Source organism: Trichosurus vulpecula, chromosome 6 (genome assembly GCF_011100635.1).
Source record: "Trichosurus vulpecula isolate mTriVul1 chromosome 6, mTriVul1.pri, whole genome shotgun sequence".
NCBI classification, from domain to species: Eukaryota; Metazoa; Chordata; class Mammalia; order Diprotodontia; family Phalangeridae; genus Trichosurus; species Trichosurus vulpecula.
Window position 1 is genome coordinate 68,319,389 of NC_050578.1, and position 19,188 is coordinate 68,338,576.

A 19,188-nucleotide genomic window follows, 5' to 3' on the forward strand; every position below is an offset into this window, starting at 1 on the left:
TGTTCCTTTCACATCTTGGGAAAATGTGGAAGTAGGGAGAGGACCAAGATTAAAGGGGTGAAAAAAGTTGCTCATCTCTATTCCTTCTTTAATTGCCTTCTCCCTTCAAATAACTAGAATTGTTCAAGAGATTTAATTTTTTTAATTATAGCATTTTGAAAATATAGTATTAAAGAGAGTGATGAATCTAACAGGAAGACTTCTTGGATGAGGTGATTGAATCTTAAAAGTTTGTGGATGTATGTATTCAATCTTTATCAAGTAACCAGATGAATTCCAGGGAAGTACAATTAGCATATTCATTCATTTTAGTCAAACTGGCTATTAGTGACTGCTATAAATGTTAATATTTCATAAGTCTGTATAACTATCATAATGCCAAAGGTACAAATGTGGGAGGATAGTTGTGCCTTTGACAGAAATGGGTAGTTCTCAAATAGAAGTGGGTTTGGGAGGAAAGATAATAGACAATTTTGGACATGTTGATTTTGAAATATCTCTGGGACATCCAGCTTGAAATTTTCAGTAGGCAATTGGTGATGTTGGAGGGACTCTGGCTGAGTGAAACCAAAATATGTATATTTGCGAGTCATTTGCTCAGAGGTGATCATTAAATCAAAGGAGCTGATGAGAATGTTGAAGAAGGGTAAATGGACTTAGTCCTTAGGGAACCATAAGAAGGTTGAGGTAGAGGGCATGACATGGGTGAGAGAAAAGAGGTGGGAAAGAGGAGTTTGACAGATATGAGGAAGACCAGGAAAGAGTAGTGTCACAAAAACCTGGAGAAGAGAGAATATCCAGGAAAAGGGGGTGATCAACAGTATGAAGTAAAGAAGATAGGTGGGAAAACAGAAAGGGTGAGAATAGGAGACCACAACCTGCAACTGGCCATAAAACTCTGCAATGCTGAACTAGAGTAAAATGTAATTAGGAAATAATTTAAAAAAATAAATAAAAATACAATGCAACATAGATAATATTTATTTGTATTTTTTAAAGTTACTATGTTGTTCCCAGGGATCCTTTTTCAATTTGAGTTTGACATCACTACTTAAAAATAATGTAAATGCAGGAAGGACACAGTGAACTGATAAAAAGTAAAACCTTTTCATGATCAGATTCGGCAATTAAGAGATCATTGGTAGCTTTGGAAAGAGCAATTTCAATTGAGTGATGAGATTGGAAGACACATTTTGTAGTCATTAAGAGGAAAGGAAGTGGAGGCAGTGAATGTGTACAGGTTTTTCAGTGAGTTTTTCTGAGACAAGGAGTAGAGATAGAACACGATAGCTTGAAGGTCTGGCTAAATCTAATCTTTTTTTTTCTTTTTAGGATAAAATATTTGGACATGCTTAAAGGCAATGAGAAAGGAATCAGTAGTTAGGTAAAGGTTGAAGATTCAGCAGAGAAGGGGATGGCTGAGGTCAAAATCTGCTGGAGAAGTTGGGCAACAATGGGGTCAAGAACAGGAGAGTTGGCATTGGCAAGGGAAAAGGCCACATCTTTGTCAGAGACAAGGGGACATGAGAGAGTAGAGGAAGAAAGAGTCAAGAAGTTTTTAGAGAAAGAGAAAGGGAGAAAAGGACACTGATAGGAAATGTAGTAAGAGTCCAGGCCCTCAGCTGAAGGGAAGTAGGGTGAAAAGAGAAGGAGAGAAGGGGAGAAGGGAAGACAAGGTTTGGAGTCACTTCTCTGGGGAATGAGATAGGGAACCAATTAGGGAAGAATGAAACTACTGCCTTGTGTCAGTGAGGGCCCTGTTGAAGTTGGAAAACTTGAATTTATAATGTACCCAGTTAGTGCTGTTGGGAAAGTTTCTTCAACTACATTCAAGAAGCCCATGCATAGGAATGAAGGAGGGTAATGGTGGGGACAATCCAGGCTACATTTTCAAGCATTTGAATGGGTTTTATGTGGGAAACGGAATAGAATAGTTCTGCTTGATGACAAAGGGAAGACCAAGGAGCAAGGGATAGAAGTTGTGCATGTCAGGTATTGATTAGAGTTATCCAAAAGTGGAATGGGCCGACTTCAGAGGTGGTGAGTTTCCTCCCCCTGGAGGTCGCAGTCTCACAGAATCACAGATTTAGAAGGGAAGGGAGGTTAGAAGACATCTGGTCTAACACCTTCATCTTACAGATGGGGACACTGAGGCTGAAAGCAGTTTAGTGACTTTCCCAAGGTCATACAGGTAGTGTAAGAGGCAAGATTTGAACCTAGGACCTCTGACTGCCAAGTTTTCAAGTGGAGGCTGAATGACTATCTACTGACAAGGATATAAAGGGGGTTCTTGGTCAGGTATGGGACTTGGACTTGATGGCCTCTGAGGCCCCTTTTAATTCTAAGGTTCTTTGATTCTCTTACCTTTTAGAAATCTCATCCAACTCCCTATTTTCCTTAGTAAAGGAAACAAGTACAGAGAGGTCAAATGCATTGTCCAGGATCACAGAGCTAGCAGCTGAATGACAAGAACCTGTATCTTGATTGACAGTGCTTTTCCCTTTGCATTATACTGCTTTTTTTTTAAATAATTGGGGTAAAGTGACTTGCCCAGGGTCACATAGATAATAAGTGTCCCAAGGTCAAATTTGAACTCAGATCTTTCTGACTCAAGGGCTGGGCTCTATCTACTATACCACCTAGCTGCCCCATTACACTGATTTTAATGACTATAGAGCACTTAGAACTCTTTGGAGCATGCTCATCACACGTTACCTGTCAGTGTAGTGACAATATGATTAGAGCAACCAATATTCCTGGCTGGGACCTTTCTTCACCAAAAATATAAATAATAGCTATACACAGTCAATTGTCTTTGCATTGTTAAGAGTCAACATAAGAACCAGATGGGTTGGGAAAGAGAAACTTGACCTGCTAAAATGTTTAACCTTTACAGTTAAAGGATTCCAGCAAAAGTAATTCCACAAGAATTCTTGAAAAGGATGTTAGGTAATAATAGTTTTCCCTCAAGTATTAAGTCAATCAATATTGTTTTTGTTGTAGTTCAGTTGTGTCCAACTCTTCATGACCCCATGGACCATGGCACACCAGGATTTCTGTCCTCCACGAACTCCCAAAGTCCATCCAAGCTCATGTTCATTGCTTCCATGGCACTATCTATCCATCTCATCTTCTGCTGTCCCCTTTTCTTTTTGCCTCCAATTTTTCCCAGCATTAGAATCTTTTCCAGGGAGTCCTGTCTTCTCTTTAAGTGACCAAAGTATTTAAGCTTCAGCCTCAGTATTTGACCTTTAGTGAATATTCTGGATTAATTTAAGTACTGACTGATTTGATCTCTGCTGTCCAAGGGAGTCTTAAAATTCTTCTCCAGTACCACAATTCCAATGCATCAGTTCTGTGGTGCTCAGCTTTCCTTATAGTCCAACTCTAACAACCATATGTTGTCACTGTAAAAAACCATAGCTTTGACTCTACAGACCTTTGTCGGCAAGGTGATGTCTCTGCCTTTTAGTATTCTGTCCAAATTTGCCATAGCTTTCCTTCCAAGGAGCAAGCAGCTTGTAATTCCATGGCTACAGTCACCATCTGCAATGATCTTTGAGTCAAACAGATAGATAAAAAGACACAGATTGGCATTCAGAGAGAGGGAAAAAAAGAAATAAAACATCTGAAAGCCAAGAAAGAAATATTACAGAACCATATTTTGTCATATCTTGAAGATTTCAAAAACCAAATCTCTTGGTATTTTCAAATATTAACACTTTAAAATATAAACACTTTTAAATTTTGGCTCAGAATAAAACTACATTCATGAGAAAAGACCAAAAAGAATGCTAAGCAACAGAATGCTTCACAGAGGTGTCAAATTAGGAGACCACAAGCTGCAGCTGACCGCAAAATGCCCAACAAAACTCTCTAGGGTTGAACCAATTTAAAGTGTAACTGGAAAATACTAAACAAAATAAATTAAAAATGCAATGCAATACAATGTTGATTTGCGGTTTTGAAGTCAGTATATGGCCCCCAATGATCCTTCTCAATTTGAGTTTGACCCCACTGCTTTAAAATAATATAAATACATGGTCATGTACATTGATAAAGGTAAAAAATTTGAAGAATAAAAAAAAGAATGATATAAGTTCATTGTCCAAATTTGGAATTTGAAGCATTTCTTGGATTTTTCAAGCTCTTAGATGTAGAAATGAGAAAAATTTTAGAAAAGAACATCAATAAAAATTAAAAGGATAGAAAATAGATCTTATGAGGAAATTTAGAATTCTTAAGCCCACAGAGGAAATTAAGAGAGGGCTCAATTTGATATAAATTCATTTTGAAAAAAATACTGATTATGTATCCTCCTCCTGCAGTACCTTAACAAGATGAAAAATTTACACTTGTAACAAGAAAATATTTTATTAGATATAAAAATTTATCATTTATAAGAGTGATTAAACATTGTAGCAAGCACCATCTTCATATTTGCTAGGGGCTAATTTTAAGCCACAGTAGTTTAAATATAGTTAAAGAATTTATGCTATGAATATATATATGTACATATATACATACATATTGTACTATATATAATAAGCATTTTATATAGCACCTACTATGTGCCCGGCACTGTGCTGTGTTTTTTTTTTAAAGAAATATTATCTCATTTGATCCTCATACAACCCTGGAAGGCAGGTGCTAGTGTTATCCCTATTTTACCATCAAAAGTGAGGCAAACAAAGATTAAGTGACTTACCAAGAGTCATACAGCTAGTAAGAATCTGAGATCATACTTGAGCCCAAGTTCCTGACTCCAGGCTCAGTGAAGTAACCAACCACTCCCTCCCTCTATGAAAACACATCCTGCCAATGAGAGATATTACTGACAACATAAAGATATCTTTAAAAGTCAGAGAGATCATCCATCTGTCCAGGATGAAGCTACCCTCCAAAGTCCTTAGTATAAATAAAAATAGACCATATAATGATCTATCTGAGGATAGTTTGAATAGAGATGGCCTCTTGAGGTCCCCTTGACTCTTATTCAGATATTTCATCACCAATCTTTCCTTTTGTTTTTTCTTTTTGTTTTTTATACAGCGCTCCTGTGTCCCAAACCAAGAATGTTCCAACAACTGGAGAGTAAGTAATTTAGATCTATTCATTCTAATTCTCTCACTGTGAAAAACCAACAAGAAAAGCAACTTTATTGAAAGACAAAAGATATTGAATTCATGGATAGGGACTGGAACCATAATTTCATAGCTATAGTGAAGTCTCTTGATAGGAAACTTTCTCTAGCAATGCTGATCAATGCCTTTTCTGCTTTAGTCTTACAGAGTTGGTGCCTCCAGCATTGAGTTAATGACTTGTCTAGGGTCAAATAGCCAATGTGGGTATGTAAGTTTGTGATTGATATAATACAAGTGAATACATATAACATGAATTAATGACAGTAATTTACATTTATATACTACTTTTGGATTTACAAAGCACTTTCCTCATAAAACATTGTGAAATAAATATAAATATTACAACCCCATTTTTATAGATGAAGAAAGTGAAGCTCTGAAAGATAGAGAAACTTGGCCCACAGCCAGTGAGGGGGCAAAGCTTGAAACGAGGTCTTCTGAATATAAGATAAATATCCTTTAATTTACTATATTAATTTTTTTACTACTTAGATACACCAGATAATAAGTCTGTTTGTGCATTTGTGATATTTGTATCAGGTGGCATGGGGTAATGGATAGAAAGCTCACCTCAATCCAGGAAGACCAAGGTTCAAGTCTCCCCCTCTAACACACTGGGCAAGTGATACAGCCTCTCCTTGCCCCCATACAAGTCTTTAATGTTGTAAAATATACATGAAGTGCTGCTCATCTTCTTTGGTAGAGAGAATTTCCATATGGAGAGTTTCCTAGCCCGTTAAAATGACAGTTTGAGTAAAAAAAAAAATATATATATATATATATATAAACACATATAGTATAATACATGTATCTGGATATACATCTATTGCACTATAAATACCTGTGGTGATATAATACAGAAGCATGTCTATAAACATATACATACACACATGCATACATATCACATACATATATGTGGGTATGTTTATGTATACATATTGTATGTGTGTATATATTTGTGTGTGTGTGTGTGTATATATATATATGCATATATATGTGTGTGTGTGTGTGTGTGTGTGTGTGTGTGTGTGTGTGTGTGTGTGCAAGCATACCTAAGTATTTGTAGACATACTTCTGACCTTCCTCACCATCAGTATTTCCTCCCAAGGTGTAGACCAAGCTCCCTCTAGAGGGCCTAATGCACAATTTTTTCTCTTTTTCTTCTGAGCATCTTACCCATTTTAACCAAAGTAAATTCAACCTTTCAGCTGATATATCATGAGTATTTAAATGAATACTACCCGTTACAATGATATGCATCATGTCTAAATTGGGCAGAACTCAAGAAAGGATTGTGTTGATTTGCTGTAATAAGTGGTAATTGCATCTTTGGGGAGGGAAGTCAAGGAAAGGAATTACAATTATCCATCTATTTCCTTTTTTTCCTTAAAGAGACATTGCCAAATTTAATAGGCAACATAAGATTGGATCTGATGTTTTGCTTGGCTTCTTAGGAGAGCCTTGCTACCTCTTTGTTTATTAAAACCTCAAGGAAACCTGCTTTCTTAAGACTAAATCTGTTAGTTGTTCTCTAAAGAAAAATTTTCTTTCCTTATCATGCTTTATCTTAAATGACACTTGCTTCCTGAATACTTCCTGTCATGCTTCCTTTGCTTACTATATACATTTCTGTGACTTTAGATACCATGCAAAGACTCAGAACACAGGCAAAGAACTAATGAGATGCTTCGTTTGAAAGATAATGTGTTGCATAAGCACATGAAGGCTAAAGTCACATGCTTTGCCTTGTATGACAGACTTACCAAAGCCACAAATTCAGTACTATATACTGAAAAGAATTTAAGATTATAGAGAAATGTTTTAATGACAATCACTCTGTAGATGCTAAAACTTGTAATTGACCAAATGTGTTCTTTATTTACTAGGTTGTTAGAAAGAACAATTCGGTCAACTGTGGAACAGCATCTTTTTGATGTTCAGGACTCTGGGGGTCAAAGTTCAGAAGATTCAGAATGTGGAGGACCATCAGCTTCTTCCACAGCAGCTGCCGGGCATAAACGGTGGCATAACAAGGGTCAGAATGAAATCAGACATAGCAGAGAAAGGTAAGATGTAAAATTTTGTGTTTATGCATACATATATGCATATATATTTATGTATATATAAATACATAAATATCATATACAAATATATAACTATATATGCATTCATAAAATACCACTATACTGTAGCTATGTTAATAGTTGCATCTTTATAGGTGAAAAAAATTTCATGTATTTAGAACCATTTTTGATTGATAAAAGTTTTTACTTTTCATGTAGAAATTTGTTCAGACTTTAGTTAGAAGTCATGTTTTCTCCATTAATTACTTATTTTTTGAGTAATGATAAACCATTTGGAAGGAAAGCAGACCTATGACATGGTATTTATAAAATATCTAGCAACAGTGTTGTTTTTGGTTGTGAAACCTAATCCCTTTGACTCTTAGACTATGGAGAAGAATTTTGCATAGGGCAGATCCAACTTAGATATCATTAACGGAGGAAATATGCAAGAATTCTCATTTTCATTAAGGTCTCAGTCATACGGCAATCACATATACAACCTAAAGTGAGTGTTAGTGAACAAGGCTTACATTGTAGGTGTAGTATTATATTTATACTGAAGATTAATATTATCTCTCAGAAATATGAAGAAAATACAGGAAAAAATTATATCTTACTATTAAAAAGAACATATAGGAGTAAAGGAAAAGAATATCTTGCTATTATAATGGTCGTTTTACTCAAACTTTTATAAGAAAAAAATTTTTAATTATTTTTGTGTATTAGTATTTTCCTATTTTTTTTCCTAACACTGCTTCCCCAGTAGCTGCCACCCTTAAAATATATGGACTGGCTGGAGGCAGTCATGAGTTTTTGAAAACCACTGTCCATCTTCCATGCTTGACATGCCTTCTCTCCTTACCCCTGTCCCTTGGAATCCCAGGCTTCCTTCAAAGCTCAGATCAAAGGCTACCTCCTATAGGAAGCCTTTCTTCCTGTCTCAACTTCTGCTGCTTCTTCCTAGAATTACTTTGAATCTATTTTGTGTAGACTAATTGTGTACCTCTTGTTTCCCCCAATAGAATCTAAGCTCCTTGAGGGCAGGGACCACTCCATTTTTGCCCTTTTATCCCTAAGATGATACATAGCTAAATAAAAGCTTATTGATTGGTTAGATAAAGTATATGTTAAATATTTAGATTAAGATAAGAACCATTTACTACTCTCCCTATAGGCCATACAGATATCCCTTGCACATCTCAGGGATTAGGGATGCAGCACCCACTCGAATCTGTAAAATCCACGTAAAAATCTTTGGCCCTCCCTTCATACCAGGGAAGAAGTCTGAATTATTATGGTATTATATAATACTGAATTATTATGTCTTTATACAATACTATGCTATTATACAGTACTATCCATATACTTTATGCATTTCTGAGTTTCTAAACTTTTTCTGTGCTTTATGCTGGCCTGTGTGTGTAATCTACAACTCCCACAAAACTCCCCAAAAATTCCCTTTTAATTTCTTATGCTGACCCACGATATATCGAAACCATGATGGGGAAGTCACATTGTGGAAAGGATAACTGTGCATTTAAAATGAAAAGTAAAGTAAAAACATTTAAAATGAGTAAAGAGACAGGAAAAGTTCCACTAAATCTGTCTGAAAAGCTAAAAGCTGTTTCCACTGGTATGCCCAATCAGGCAACTTTTGAGGTAGGTAGGTCAGATGTTAGATACAACAACCCTCCATCATTAGAAGGCAATTTACTTGTATAAATTGATAAAGAAATGTAAGCAGGATTGTATTATTATTTATGAAAACAAAAGTACCTGGAAGTTTGAAGACTGTTTCTGTAAAGGTTATAATGAAGTAGTGCACAGTTGGGAAAACAATGCAACTATCAGCAACTACATAAAAATTGCCCTAAATCATTAATAATATGAAAAAATAAAACAACACTAAGATTATACCCCAGACCCAGAAGATCAACAAAGATTGATAATTTTATGTTAAAGGTAACTCAGGAATGTAATAATAGTTAACATTAATATAGCATTTACTATGTTCCAGCACTGTGCTAAACATTTTACAATTATTAGCTCATTTGAGCCTCACAACAACCCTGGAAAGTAGGTGTTGTTATTATCCCTGTTTTACAGAAGAGGAAACTGAGGCAAACAGCAATTAAGAGACTTGTCCAGGGTCACCCAGCTAGAAAGTGTCATGAAGCTACAAATGAACTTGGGTCTTTAAGACTCCAGATCTGGTGCTCTATCCACTACACCACCTAGAGGCTCCTGCTAAAAGGCATACTTTTGGTGGCATAGTGAAATGGTTCAAGTACTTTGGAAAATAATTTGAATTTATATGACAAAAATCACTAAGGTATTCTTGGACTTTAACCTAGGGATGCCAAAAAAAATGGAAACAAAGTGGGTGCTTTGATGGGGGAATGAATAAACCAAGGGTGGTGCATGAATGTAGTGCAATATTATTGTGTCATAAGATAAGAGAAATATGAGAAGACCTGTATGAACTAATATAGAAGAAAGAAAATGAGAGCCATATCCATCAGCACTGCAGTCACCATATTCTGAGTGACCATTTGGAAAACAGATGGTGAAATGCACATCTCCCTTTTTGGTAGACATGGGCAGGATGGGACATAGGCTCTCAATCAGCCAATCAGTCAGTCAGTTGTCAGATGGTTTTGTTCAACCCTTTTGCAGGCATGTTCATTAGGTGAAGGAAAGGAGTGGGGTGGGAGCTGTGATTTTTTTTAAAAAAATTGCAAAGTGCAGCATATTTTGAAGTTAATGGAACTGAATTAAAATTTTGTCTTTCCTACTTACTAACTGGGACATGAGAAGGCTTCTTAATGTCTTAGGAACTCAGTTTCCTCATCTTTTCAATGCAAAAAAAATGATATTTGAACAATCCAAATTCTAGAGTTTTGTGAGGAAAGCACTATGAAATTGCATCAGTTATGTAAATGTGGATCATAAGTATCATTTTTGATAATCTTCTTTTCCTCTTCCTTTTGCTCCTCCTTCTTCTCCTATTCCTCCTCCTCCTCTCCCCTTCCTTCTCTTCTTCCTCTCCCTCTTCATCTTCCTCATCCTTCCTCTCCTCTACTTCCTTCTCTTCCACCCCCTTCCTCCTCCTCCACCTCTTCCTCTTTCCCCTCCTGCCCTACCTTCTCCTCTTCCTCCTCCTCCTCTCCCATCCCTCCTTCTCCTCTTCCTCCTCCTCCTCCCCCTCTTTCTCCTCCTCGCCTTCCTCCTCTTCCTTCTCCTCTTCTTCCTCCTTCCCCCTTCTCCTCTTTCTTCTCACCTTCTTCCTCTTCCTCCTTTCCCTCTTCCCCATCCTGATCCACCTCCTCCCCCTCCACTTCCTTCTCCTCCTCCTCTCCTTCCCTCTCCTCTTTCTTCCCCTCCTTCTCCTCCTCACCTTCCTCCTCTCCCTTCTGTTCCTCCTTCTCACCTTCCTCTTCCGCCTCCTCTTCCTCTTCCCCTTCCTGCTCAGCCTCCTCCTTATCCTCTTTCTCCCCGTGTTCCTCCTCCCGTCTCCTTTTCCTCCTCTTCTTTCTCCTCCTCCCCCTTCTTCTCTTCCTCTTCTCCCTCCTGTTGTGCCTCCTCCTCCTCCTCTTCTTGTTCCTCCACCTCCTCCTCCTTCTCCTCCTCCTCTTCCTGCTCCTCCACCTCCTCCTCCTGATCTTCCCCTTCTTCCTCCCTCTCCTACTGTTTCTTCTTCTGTAGCTGCTCACAGGGGCCAAGCCCACGGCTGATGTGCTTGGGAGCTTTGATCAGCTCAGTTTCACTCCTTCTTAGGCAGCCTGTTCCTGTGAGCTCACTATTTGGTGACAGTGAGGCCACCCACTGAACTTTAGTCCACTACAGCTCAGGACTCCTGTGTTCAAGTGATCTACCATTCTCAGCCTCCCAGGGAGCAAGATTTGCAGACAATAATAGTTCATCTTAGCCACCTCATTAGTTTCTTCCCTGTTAGGTAATGTAATTTGGACATGTGCTTACCTTTCCACTATTTATGGAAAGAAATTTGCTAAATAAATTTGTAGTTTAAATAAAATTTCATTAGAGTATATTTAAGCTACTTAAACAGATCCATTTTCAAGAAATTTAGAAGTTTTGTTTGCTTGTAATACCTTTGCTAATTTCACAGAATTTTTATCTATTCAAAAAACTATGTTATTATATCCTTTTATAAGACTTAATTTCTAATACCTCACAAACATAAAAGAAACCAAACTGCATTTTAAATTTTAGACTTTCATTTAACTGAAACTTTGCCCTTTGATTAACTTACTTTATTAAGGTTTCACTTTGTCTAATGTGTTAGTTGTAACACCAGGAAGTTTGGAGGATGCATCGGAGAAGAAAAATATGTTATTTTCTAATTTTTTTTAATGTTTCCTACATGGGTGATAAATCTATCATAGTTTTTATAATAGGACATTTAATTTCCTTTCCCCAGTATCACATTCTCTTTATAACCAAAAAAATAAATCCCTCCAAACCTAGATGCCCGAAGCCTCTTTTGAATCTTTAATTCTTCTCCCTTTTAAAAACCACATAAATTATTTTGACTACAATTGAAAAAGTTGTACATTGTAGAATAGTAGCCCTTGCAAATTTGTGTCCAAGAATAACTTGCCTTGCAAAATAAGTAACTTATTTAGCATACAGATTTGCACAGGCTGTTTTTCAGGAGTTGTAGTGCTTTTGCCTATGATCTCAGGATGACACCTGGGAAGGCCTGGTGCTCATCTATCTTTCTTCAATGAGCTGTGATTAAGATCATGGGTCTTTTCTCCTCTCAGTAAAATTAGGCATAAAAATTATGTGTTTTTTAAATTGAAGGGTACTTATCAACAAAGAAAATATTCCTTCTGAGTTCAGCAGCCTCGAGGATTGTATTTTGACTGCACAGGAAGCAGAAAAATACCAGGAAAACAACTGTGTATATATTGAAGAAAATAGCAAACCTAAACGACAGAAATCCAGTACCAGACTTTCTGAGATTAATGACAACCAAGATAATCATGTGGTAAGTGAATTTTTCCTATAAAATATTGAAATGCAGCATGTTTAGGAAGATCATTTCTTTCTACTAAACATTACAGAACATGAAAACTCATTTTGGACCCAATTTTGTACAATCATGAAATTTCAGAGATGGAAGGGACCATTGAAATCATGTCATCTAACACTTGTTTACTGATAGGGAACCAGAGATAGAGAAAGGTTAAATTTTTGCCAAGATAGTATTGGTGTAAACTTTTGCAACCAAAATCAGCTTTGGGTTTTATGTCCTTTGGAATATCTTTGAAAGAGGTTAGATTTTAGTCAAGGAAAGTTGATGTCTTTTCTTATTTCCACACCATCCTTTGAGTGCTACCTCAGAGTTTACATTTTTAAAAATAAATGAAGACAGGGAAGTGGCCAGCCCATAAGTCAATCTTGTTGCTGTCCAGCCTGACCACAAGCTCCAGTGTCCTGGAAAGAAGGGGCCAAAGCACTCCCTGTCCCCTGGCTTGGCTCCTTTCAAAGCCTCCTGCCTTCCAACCCTAAATGGTTCATCCCCCAGGCTTTTGTCCAAATTCCTCCTTTTTGGAGAGGTTTTTGACAGATCACTACTTTAATATAGTATAATTATTATTTCTAAAATAATTTTATTGCCAACTTAATAACCATCTCCATGAAAATAAAACAGAATAAAATCATACTTGAAGTCATAAAAAATAATGAATGAAGAAAGGTAGTATGACATAATAAAGAAAAAAACAGCTGGCTTCAGGATCAAGTCACAGCTATGATACATACTGATTTTGTGACCCAGACAATTCACTTAATGTCTCAGTGCACCCAGGTAACTAACTTGCTAAGACAGCCAACTTCAAAGCAGGTTCTAACCTGCAACTTAAGATGGAGTTTCCCTACCAAGACTTCCCAACACCAATGAAATCTTAAGTTTAGAACCCTCCCTAACCGCCCCACCACACAGAACTTAAAAAAGAATAAAAAGGAGTGATAATGCTGAGGGCCCCACCTTTCTAGAATTACTTTGTATATATGTTGTGTATGCATGTATACAAAATATATTTGTATATATGTATATAAGTGTATGTGTGTGTATATATATATAAAATATGTACAAAGTATGTGTATATACATACACTTGTACACGTATATACCAAATATATGTATGTATATGTATATTCTATCTGTACATATATATGTATGTATATTGTATATATTATTTTGTACATTGTGTACATCGTGTGTGAGTGTGTATATATGAAATACATTTTATATATAAATAAAATATAATATATTATGTGTATGTGCATGTGTGTGCGTGTGTGTGTGTGTGTGTGTGTGTGTGTGTGTGTATGTGTGTGTATTATCCTTGTACCTCCCAGTTGAAAGTAAGCTCCTTGAAGTCAGGAATCACTTTTGGTCTTCGTATCTTCAGCTTCTAGAATAGTGCCTGGAATATAGTAAATACTTAGTAAATGAATCATTTTTCAAATTAATCAAGATCTTTGATTATAAAAGGGTGATTTAAAATATTTATTCAAAAAACATTCAACAGTTTAGACCTATATATGCCACTGACAATGGTGTTTGGATCATTGGGCAAATTGCTTTAAACAAAGAAATATTTATTTAAAGTTTACTGTATGCCTAGTTTTAGCTTATGTGTCAGTTTCTTCTATAAGATACTTGTTTCCTAATTCATTCTTGTCAAAAAAATTAATGTTGAAAGTTAGAAGATAAATTATATCATTTTAGTGAGTGGGGGATTCAAATATTAAGTCTTTTCTTTGAAAATTCCTTTAAGCATTTGAGAAATTCCATTAAGAAAACTTCTTCTACCAGTTCAGAACAGCACCACATCTGCAATTTGTTTTCTTAGAAAGTGGCCTGGGGTTGGTTGTCATCCTTCCTTCTTGAAGAAGACCAAAATGACATCACTGTGTTAGAATCAAGTTACAATGCGTCTGACTGTGGCTGATCAGACCAGTACGAGCTTGGAATGTTCTACCACAGATCAGGCACAAATAGTCTGTGTGAGCCTTTGGGGTGGATTCTCTAAATTTGTTCATCTTGTGATTTTGTTTCGTTGTTTAGCTACTCCAATTCTGCTTTGCTTATAGAGCATAGCACCTTGCTTGGGGACGTTAAAAGGTTAAGTGACTTGCCCATGGTCACATAGACAGGATACATCAGGGGTGGATCTTGAACCAAGATCTTGTGGATTCCATTATCAGCTTTCTCTTCGTTACACCATACTGCCTTTCAGATTTTCTTGAGTCTTCTTATACAAAATGACCAACATGGAAATGTTTTACATGATTGCACATGTATAAACTATATCAGATTGCTTACTGTCTCAGAGAGAGGGGAGAGGAAGGAGGGATAGAATTTGGAACTCAAAACTTTTTTAAAATGTTTAAAAAATTACTTTAACTTGTAATTGGGGGAAAATAAAATATTATATAAAAAAGGAAAAAATCATATGGATGTATATCGAGATCATCAAAGTAAAGTTAATATTATTACCTCTCATGTATATAGAATCCATTTTAGAGATCAACTTGGCTACCTGTGTGATCTTGGGCAAATCACTTTAATTCTCTCTGACCCTCAGTTTCCTCATTTATAAAAAAAAGGATTGGACTAGATTATGTCTACAATCCCTTTCAGATTTAAATTTGTGACTATGACCTCTGATTAATTTTTTATCCCAGTCTGTCTTTCCTGTGCCAATTAACATGCTTCAGGACTATACCTACCAATGTTCATGGTCAGAGAATAACTTTAATTTTAATATTAGTCTGTTAACAGTTAAAAGTTTATTATAGTAGAAAGATATCAAGGAAAAATATTAATTCTCTCCATTATAGGCACAAGGCCACAAGAAATATTTTTTTATTAATTTTATATTAATCTAAATCTAAGCATTGTTCTACTTGGAGAGAGAAATGATATAATCTCCTCATGGTCTCAACACATCTCTCTAATACAAGTCATTTTGATGTCACATTTTATTTTTTTTAATTTATTTTTTATTTTTGGTTTACAAGTTCTACAAGTTTTTGAGTTCCAAATTTTCTCCTCCTCCCTCTCTTCCCCCTTATCCCCCAAGATGGCATGTAATCTGAAATAGATTCTACAATGATGTCACATTTTAAAATAAAGAAACTTTCACAATTTTATAAAATATAGTTATGACTCAGGGTAAGGTAAAAATTCATATTTTGCTTTATCAAACAGAAAAATTATTCCTTGGACTTTAGGCCTACTCCTGGAGAATCATTTTCCTAAAATCCCCCAATCTTGTTTGACCACGTCCTTCAGAGGCTCTTCTTTCGAGCTGGTCAAAGGAGAACTGAGAGCAACATAGACCTAGAGGGCCTTGAGGCCACAGGTTCCCCACTCCTGTGTCCTCTCAGGGGATGGGGGAAAGTGATGACCTTAACTAGACAAGAGGTATTTTTCCATACTAAATCTAGGTACCATTCTTCATCCACTTTCCGAAAATAAAGGGCTTCAGGTGGAAAGAGCTAGTTGAAAGAGCCTTGGGCTTGGATAAGAACACCTCTATTTAAATTCTGGTTTGGAGGCTAATTAAGCATGACCTTGGCAAGTCATTTCATTATTTCTTCCTCATCCATAAAATTAGGGTAATTATTTATTTGCTTCTGCTCTCATTTTTATTAGCTCGATTTTCTTTTTTTTTTAATTTCCTTCTCCCTTTTTTTTGTCTAGTGTCTTTAGGTACAGATAATTCATCTAGTCTTTTATTTTCTCTTATTGATGTAGGCACTGTTACTCTATTTCTTCTAAGAACCATTTTGATAAGGGCTACTAATAGCATTATCTTTTAAATATCGTTTGGTCATTTTTTCGGTTTCATCCTTAATCCCATTGTTTTTCATAGATTTCTTGTTTCCATGTAGTCATACCTTTTATATTCATCAATACTATGGCAAATGTCATTACATGAATTATTTCATAGCCCCTCCAATTGCTTTACTGTTCATTATTTGGAAAACAAAAACGAATATCTTTTAGAGAAGAACACAGACCCCAGAACTAAGTCGACAACAATATTCATATGTGTTTAAAGTTGTACTTTTGGTATATATTTTACATATAACTTGACAATTGAATGTTTCTTTTAAGCAGTTTCAGCACTAAGAAACCAGTCATTTACTAAAGTACCACTAAAAGCATTGGGTTCTTTTGAGCAAAAACCTTTAATCTAAAAGGAAAATCAAAGAAATTGAACACTTTTTCCAATTTAAAAAATTCCTCTTACTGTGCTTAACAGCACACCCACCATTTTTATGCACTTTGTACTGTTCTAGCAATCAATCATCAAGCATTTAACAGAAGTCTCTTCTGTGCCAGGCACCGTTTTAGGCACTAGGTCCACAATGACAAAAGTCTCCGTCTTCCTGATGCTTTCATTATATGCACACATATAAGTCTATACAAAAATACATACACAGAAAATAAAGACTAATTTTAGGACAGGGTAGGAAGCTGTTGCTGTTGCTAGAAAGAAAAGCCTCTTCCTGTAGGAGGTGGCAATTGGATTGATCTTTGAAGGAAGCTAGAAATTTTAAGAGGTAGAAAGAGGAGGGAATTTATTTCAGGTGTGTTGGACAATCTGCACAAAATCAGACAGGACGTGGAATGTTTTGAGCTCCAGCAAGAGGACTCATAGGGCTAGAGCAGAGATTACCTGAATGAAGAGAAACATGCATTGTGATCTTGATATTTTATCTTGAAGGAAAGTCCTGACACATTGCTACCAGACTCCTTTGCTGAATCTTATCCAGACCACACCTGCTAATTGCAGGTATCACAAAGGACTCGGTTCTGGGTCCTCTTGTCTTCCCCCTCTATTCTGTTTCACTTGGTAATTTCATTAGCTTCCAATTATCATCTCTCAAATCTCAAATTCTATTCTGAATAGATTCTCAAATCTATTTACCTAGCCCTAAGTTCTCTGCTGACCTTCAGTCTTACATTTCCACTTGCTTATGGAACATCTCTAACTGGATGTCTTATGGCACCTTAAACTCAACATACCCAAAATTGAACTCTTTATTCTTCCCTCAAAACCCTCTCCTTTTCTGACTTCTCTATTACTGTCAAGGACACTACCATCCTCCCAATCACCCAGACGTACAGTCTAGACATCATCCTTGACCCCTCACTTTCTCTCACCCCTAACCCATTTTCAATCTGTTGCCAAGGCCTGTCAGTTTGACCTTTCTAACATTTCTCATATACATCCCTCTTCGCTGACACAACCCTGGGATAGGCTTTCATCATCTCATGCTTGGCAGTGGTCTGAGGATGGTGTGCCTGCCACAAGTCTCTCCCCACTCCAGTCCATCCTCCACTGAGCTGTCAAAAATGATCTTCCTAAATTATAGGTCTGACCATGTCATTTAAAAAATGGGGCAGCTAGGTGATGCAGTGGATAGAGCACCTGCTCTGGAGTCAGGAAGATCTGAGTTCAAATGCGGCCTCAGACCTTGCTAGTTGTGTGACCTTGGGTAAGTCATTTAACCCCAATTGCCTCAAGATAGATAGATAGATAGATAAAAATTTTTAAAAGTTCACTATACTCTACCAAGCTATCATCTAATACATTAAAAATAAATAAATAAGAATTGCTCAATAAACTCCAATGACACCCTATCACTTCTAGGATAAAATATAAAATCCTTTGTGAGCATTACACACCCTTTATAAGCATTCTGCCACACACACCTTTACAGTCTTCTCTCACCCTACACTATTCCACATACTTTGATAACAGTGACATTGGCCTCCTTGCTGTTCCTCAGACAAGATACTCCATTGCTTGGCTGCCCCCATGCCTGGAATGCTCTCCTCCTTCATCTTTATCTCCTGCTTCCTTCAAGTCACAGCTAAAATTCCGTCCACCTTTCCCAATCCCTCTTAGTTCTGGTACCATCCCTCTGTTGATTACTTCCAATTGATTCTGCATATAACTTATTTATATATAGTTTTTGCATATTTTCTCACCATTAGATTGTGAGCTTTTTGAGACTTGGGACTGTTTTTTACCTTTCTTTTATCCCCAGTGCTTAGCACATTGCCTGGCACATGGCACTTAGTAAATGTTTGTTAACAGACAATTTCATTTTCCTTTGTCAGTTTATATTGATTTCTCCACATTAGCATAGACTATCACAAAAATGAAAGGAGAAGAAATAAACAAAGGGAGTTCTTACTTTATAGGGCTAAGGAAGAGACTGAGAGAAAATTAGCTTTGAGATTAAAGCTCAGGTGAGTTTTACTTTACTTGTGAAAAAGTAATCCTGGTCCTTTTCTGAATGTTTTAATAATAATACATTTGCAAACAATTTGGCGTGAAAGAGAGGAAGCATTGTATCCGTGAGTGCTGGGCTCAAAGTCAAGGACACTCCTACCTCTCCTATATGAACCTGGGCAAATCATCCATTTCTATGAACCGTAGGTAAGTCTGGAGGAATTGCTAATTGTGCCCTTCGTTTAGTGTAAGAGGTTTCCATACCAGGAGTTCCCCAGCCTGACAGTATCATAGATTACTCAGTGTGTTAGCATATGGAATGAAACATGTAAGGAAAAGTCTAACTCTGCCCGTAGTTTGTATTAATAAGAATTTATTAGCTGTGAAGCTCATTTTCCTCTGGTTATGTGAAGTTAGAACAGTGAACCAGTTGTGACTAGCATAGGAGTGCTGAGGTTACCTTGTTCTGTGTAAGAAGAAAAATCACTTTGTCATGCAATCTAAAAAAAATATTCTTTGGCATTTTACAATTTAAAAAATTGTTTTGCCTTGAGTGTTTTTAAATGCTTCTATGGTCAAATTATTTCATATTTAGCTTTCTTTTTTAATTTTTAATTTTTAGTTTACAACACTCAGTTCCACAATTTTTTGAGTTCCAAATTTTCTCCCCTTCCTTCTCCCCCCCCAA

General features: G+C 36.5%; 1 protein-coding gene across 2 annotated transcripts in view; it reads left to right on the plus strand.

The window, feature by feature from the left end:
* Positions 1 to 19,188, plus strand: part of FAM13A (family with sequence similarity 13 member A) — a 108,628-nt gene that overhangs the window by 26,795 nt on the left and 62,645 nt on the right. Inside the window, exons 3-5 of one of the 2 annotated variants that reach the window (XM_036763255.1) lie at positions 5,053 to 5,094; positions 7,031 to 7,210; positions 12,077 to 12,224. In XM_036763255.1, coding sequence (XP_036619150.1) covers positions 5,053 to 5,094; positions 7,031 to 7,210; positions 12,077 to 12,224 — 370 coding nt within the window. Of the gene's footprint in view, positions 1 to 5,052; positions 5,095 to 7,030; positions 7,211 to 12,037; positions 12,225 to 19,188 lie in introns of both variants that reach the window. The other variant, XM_036763254.1, reaches the window with a different exon arrangement.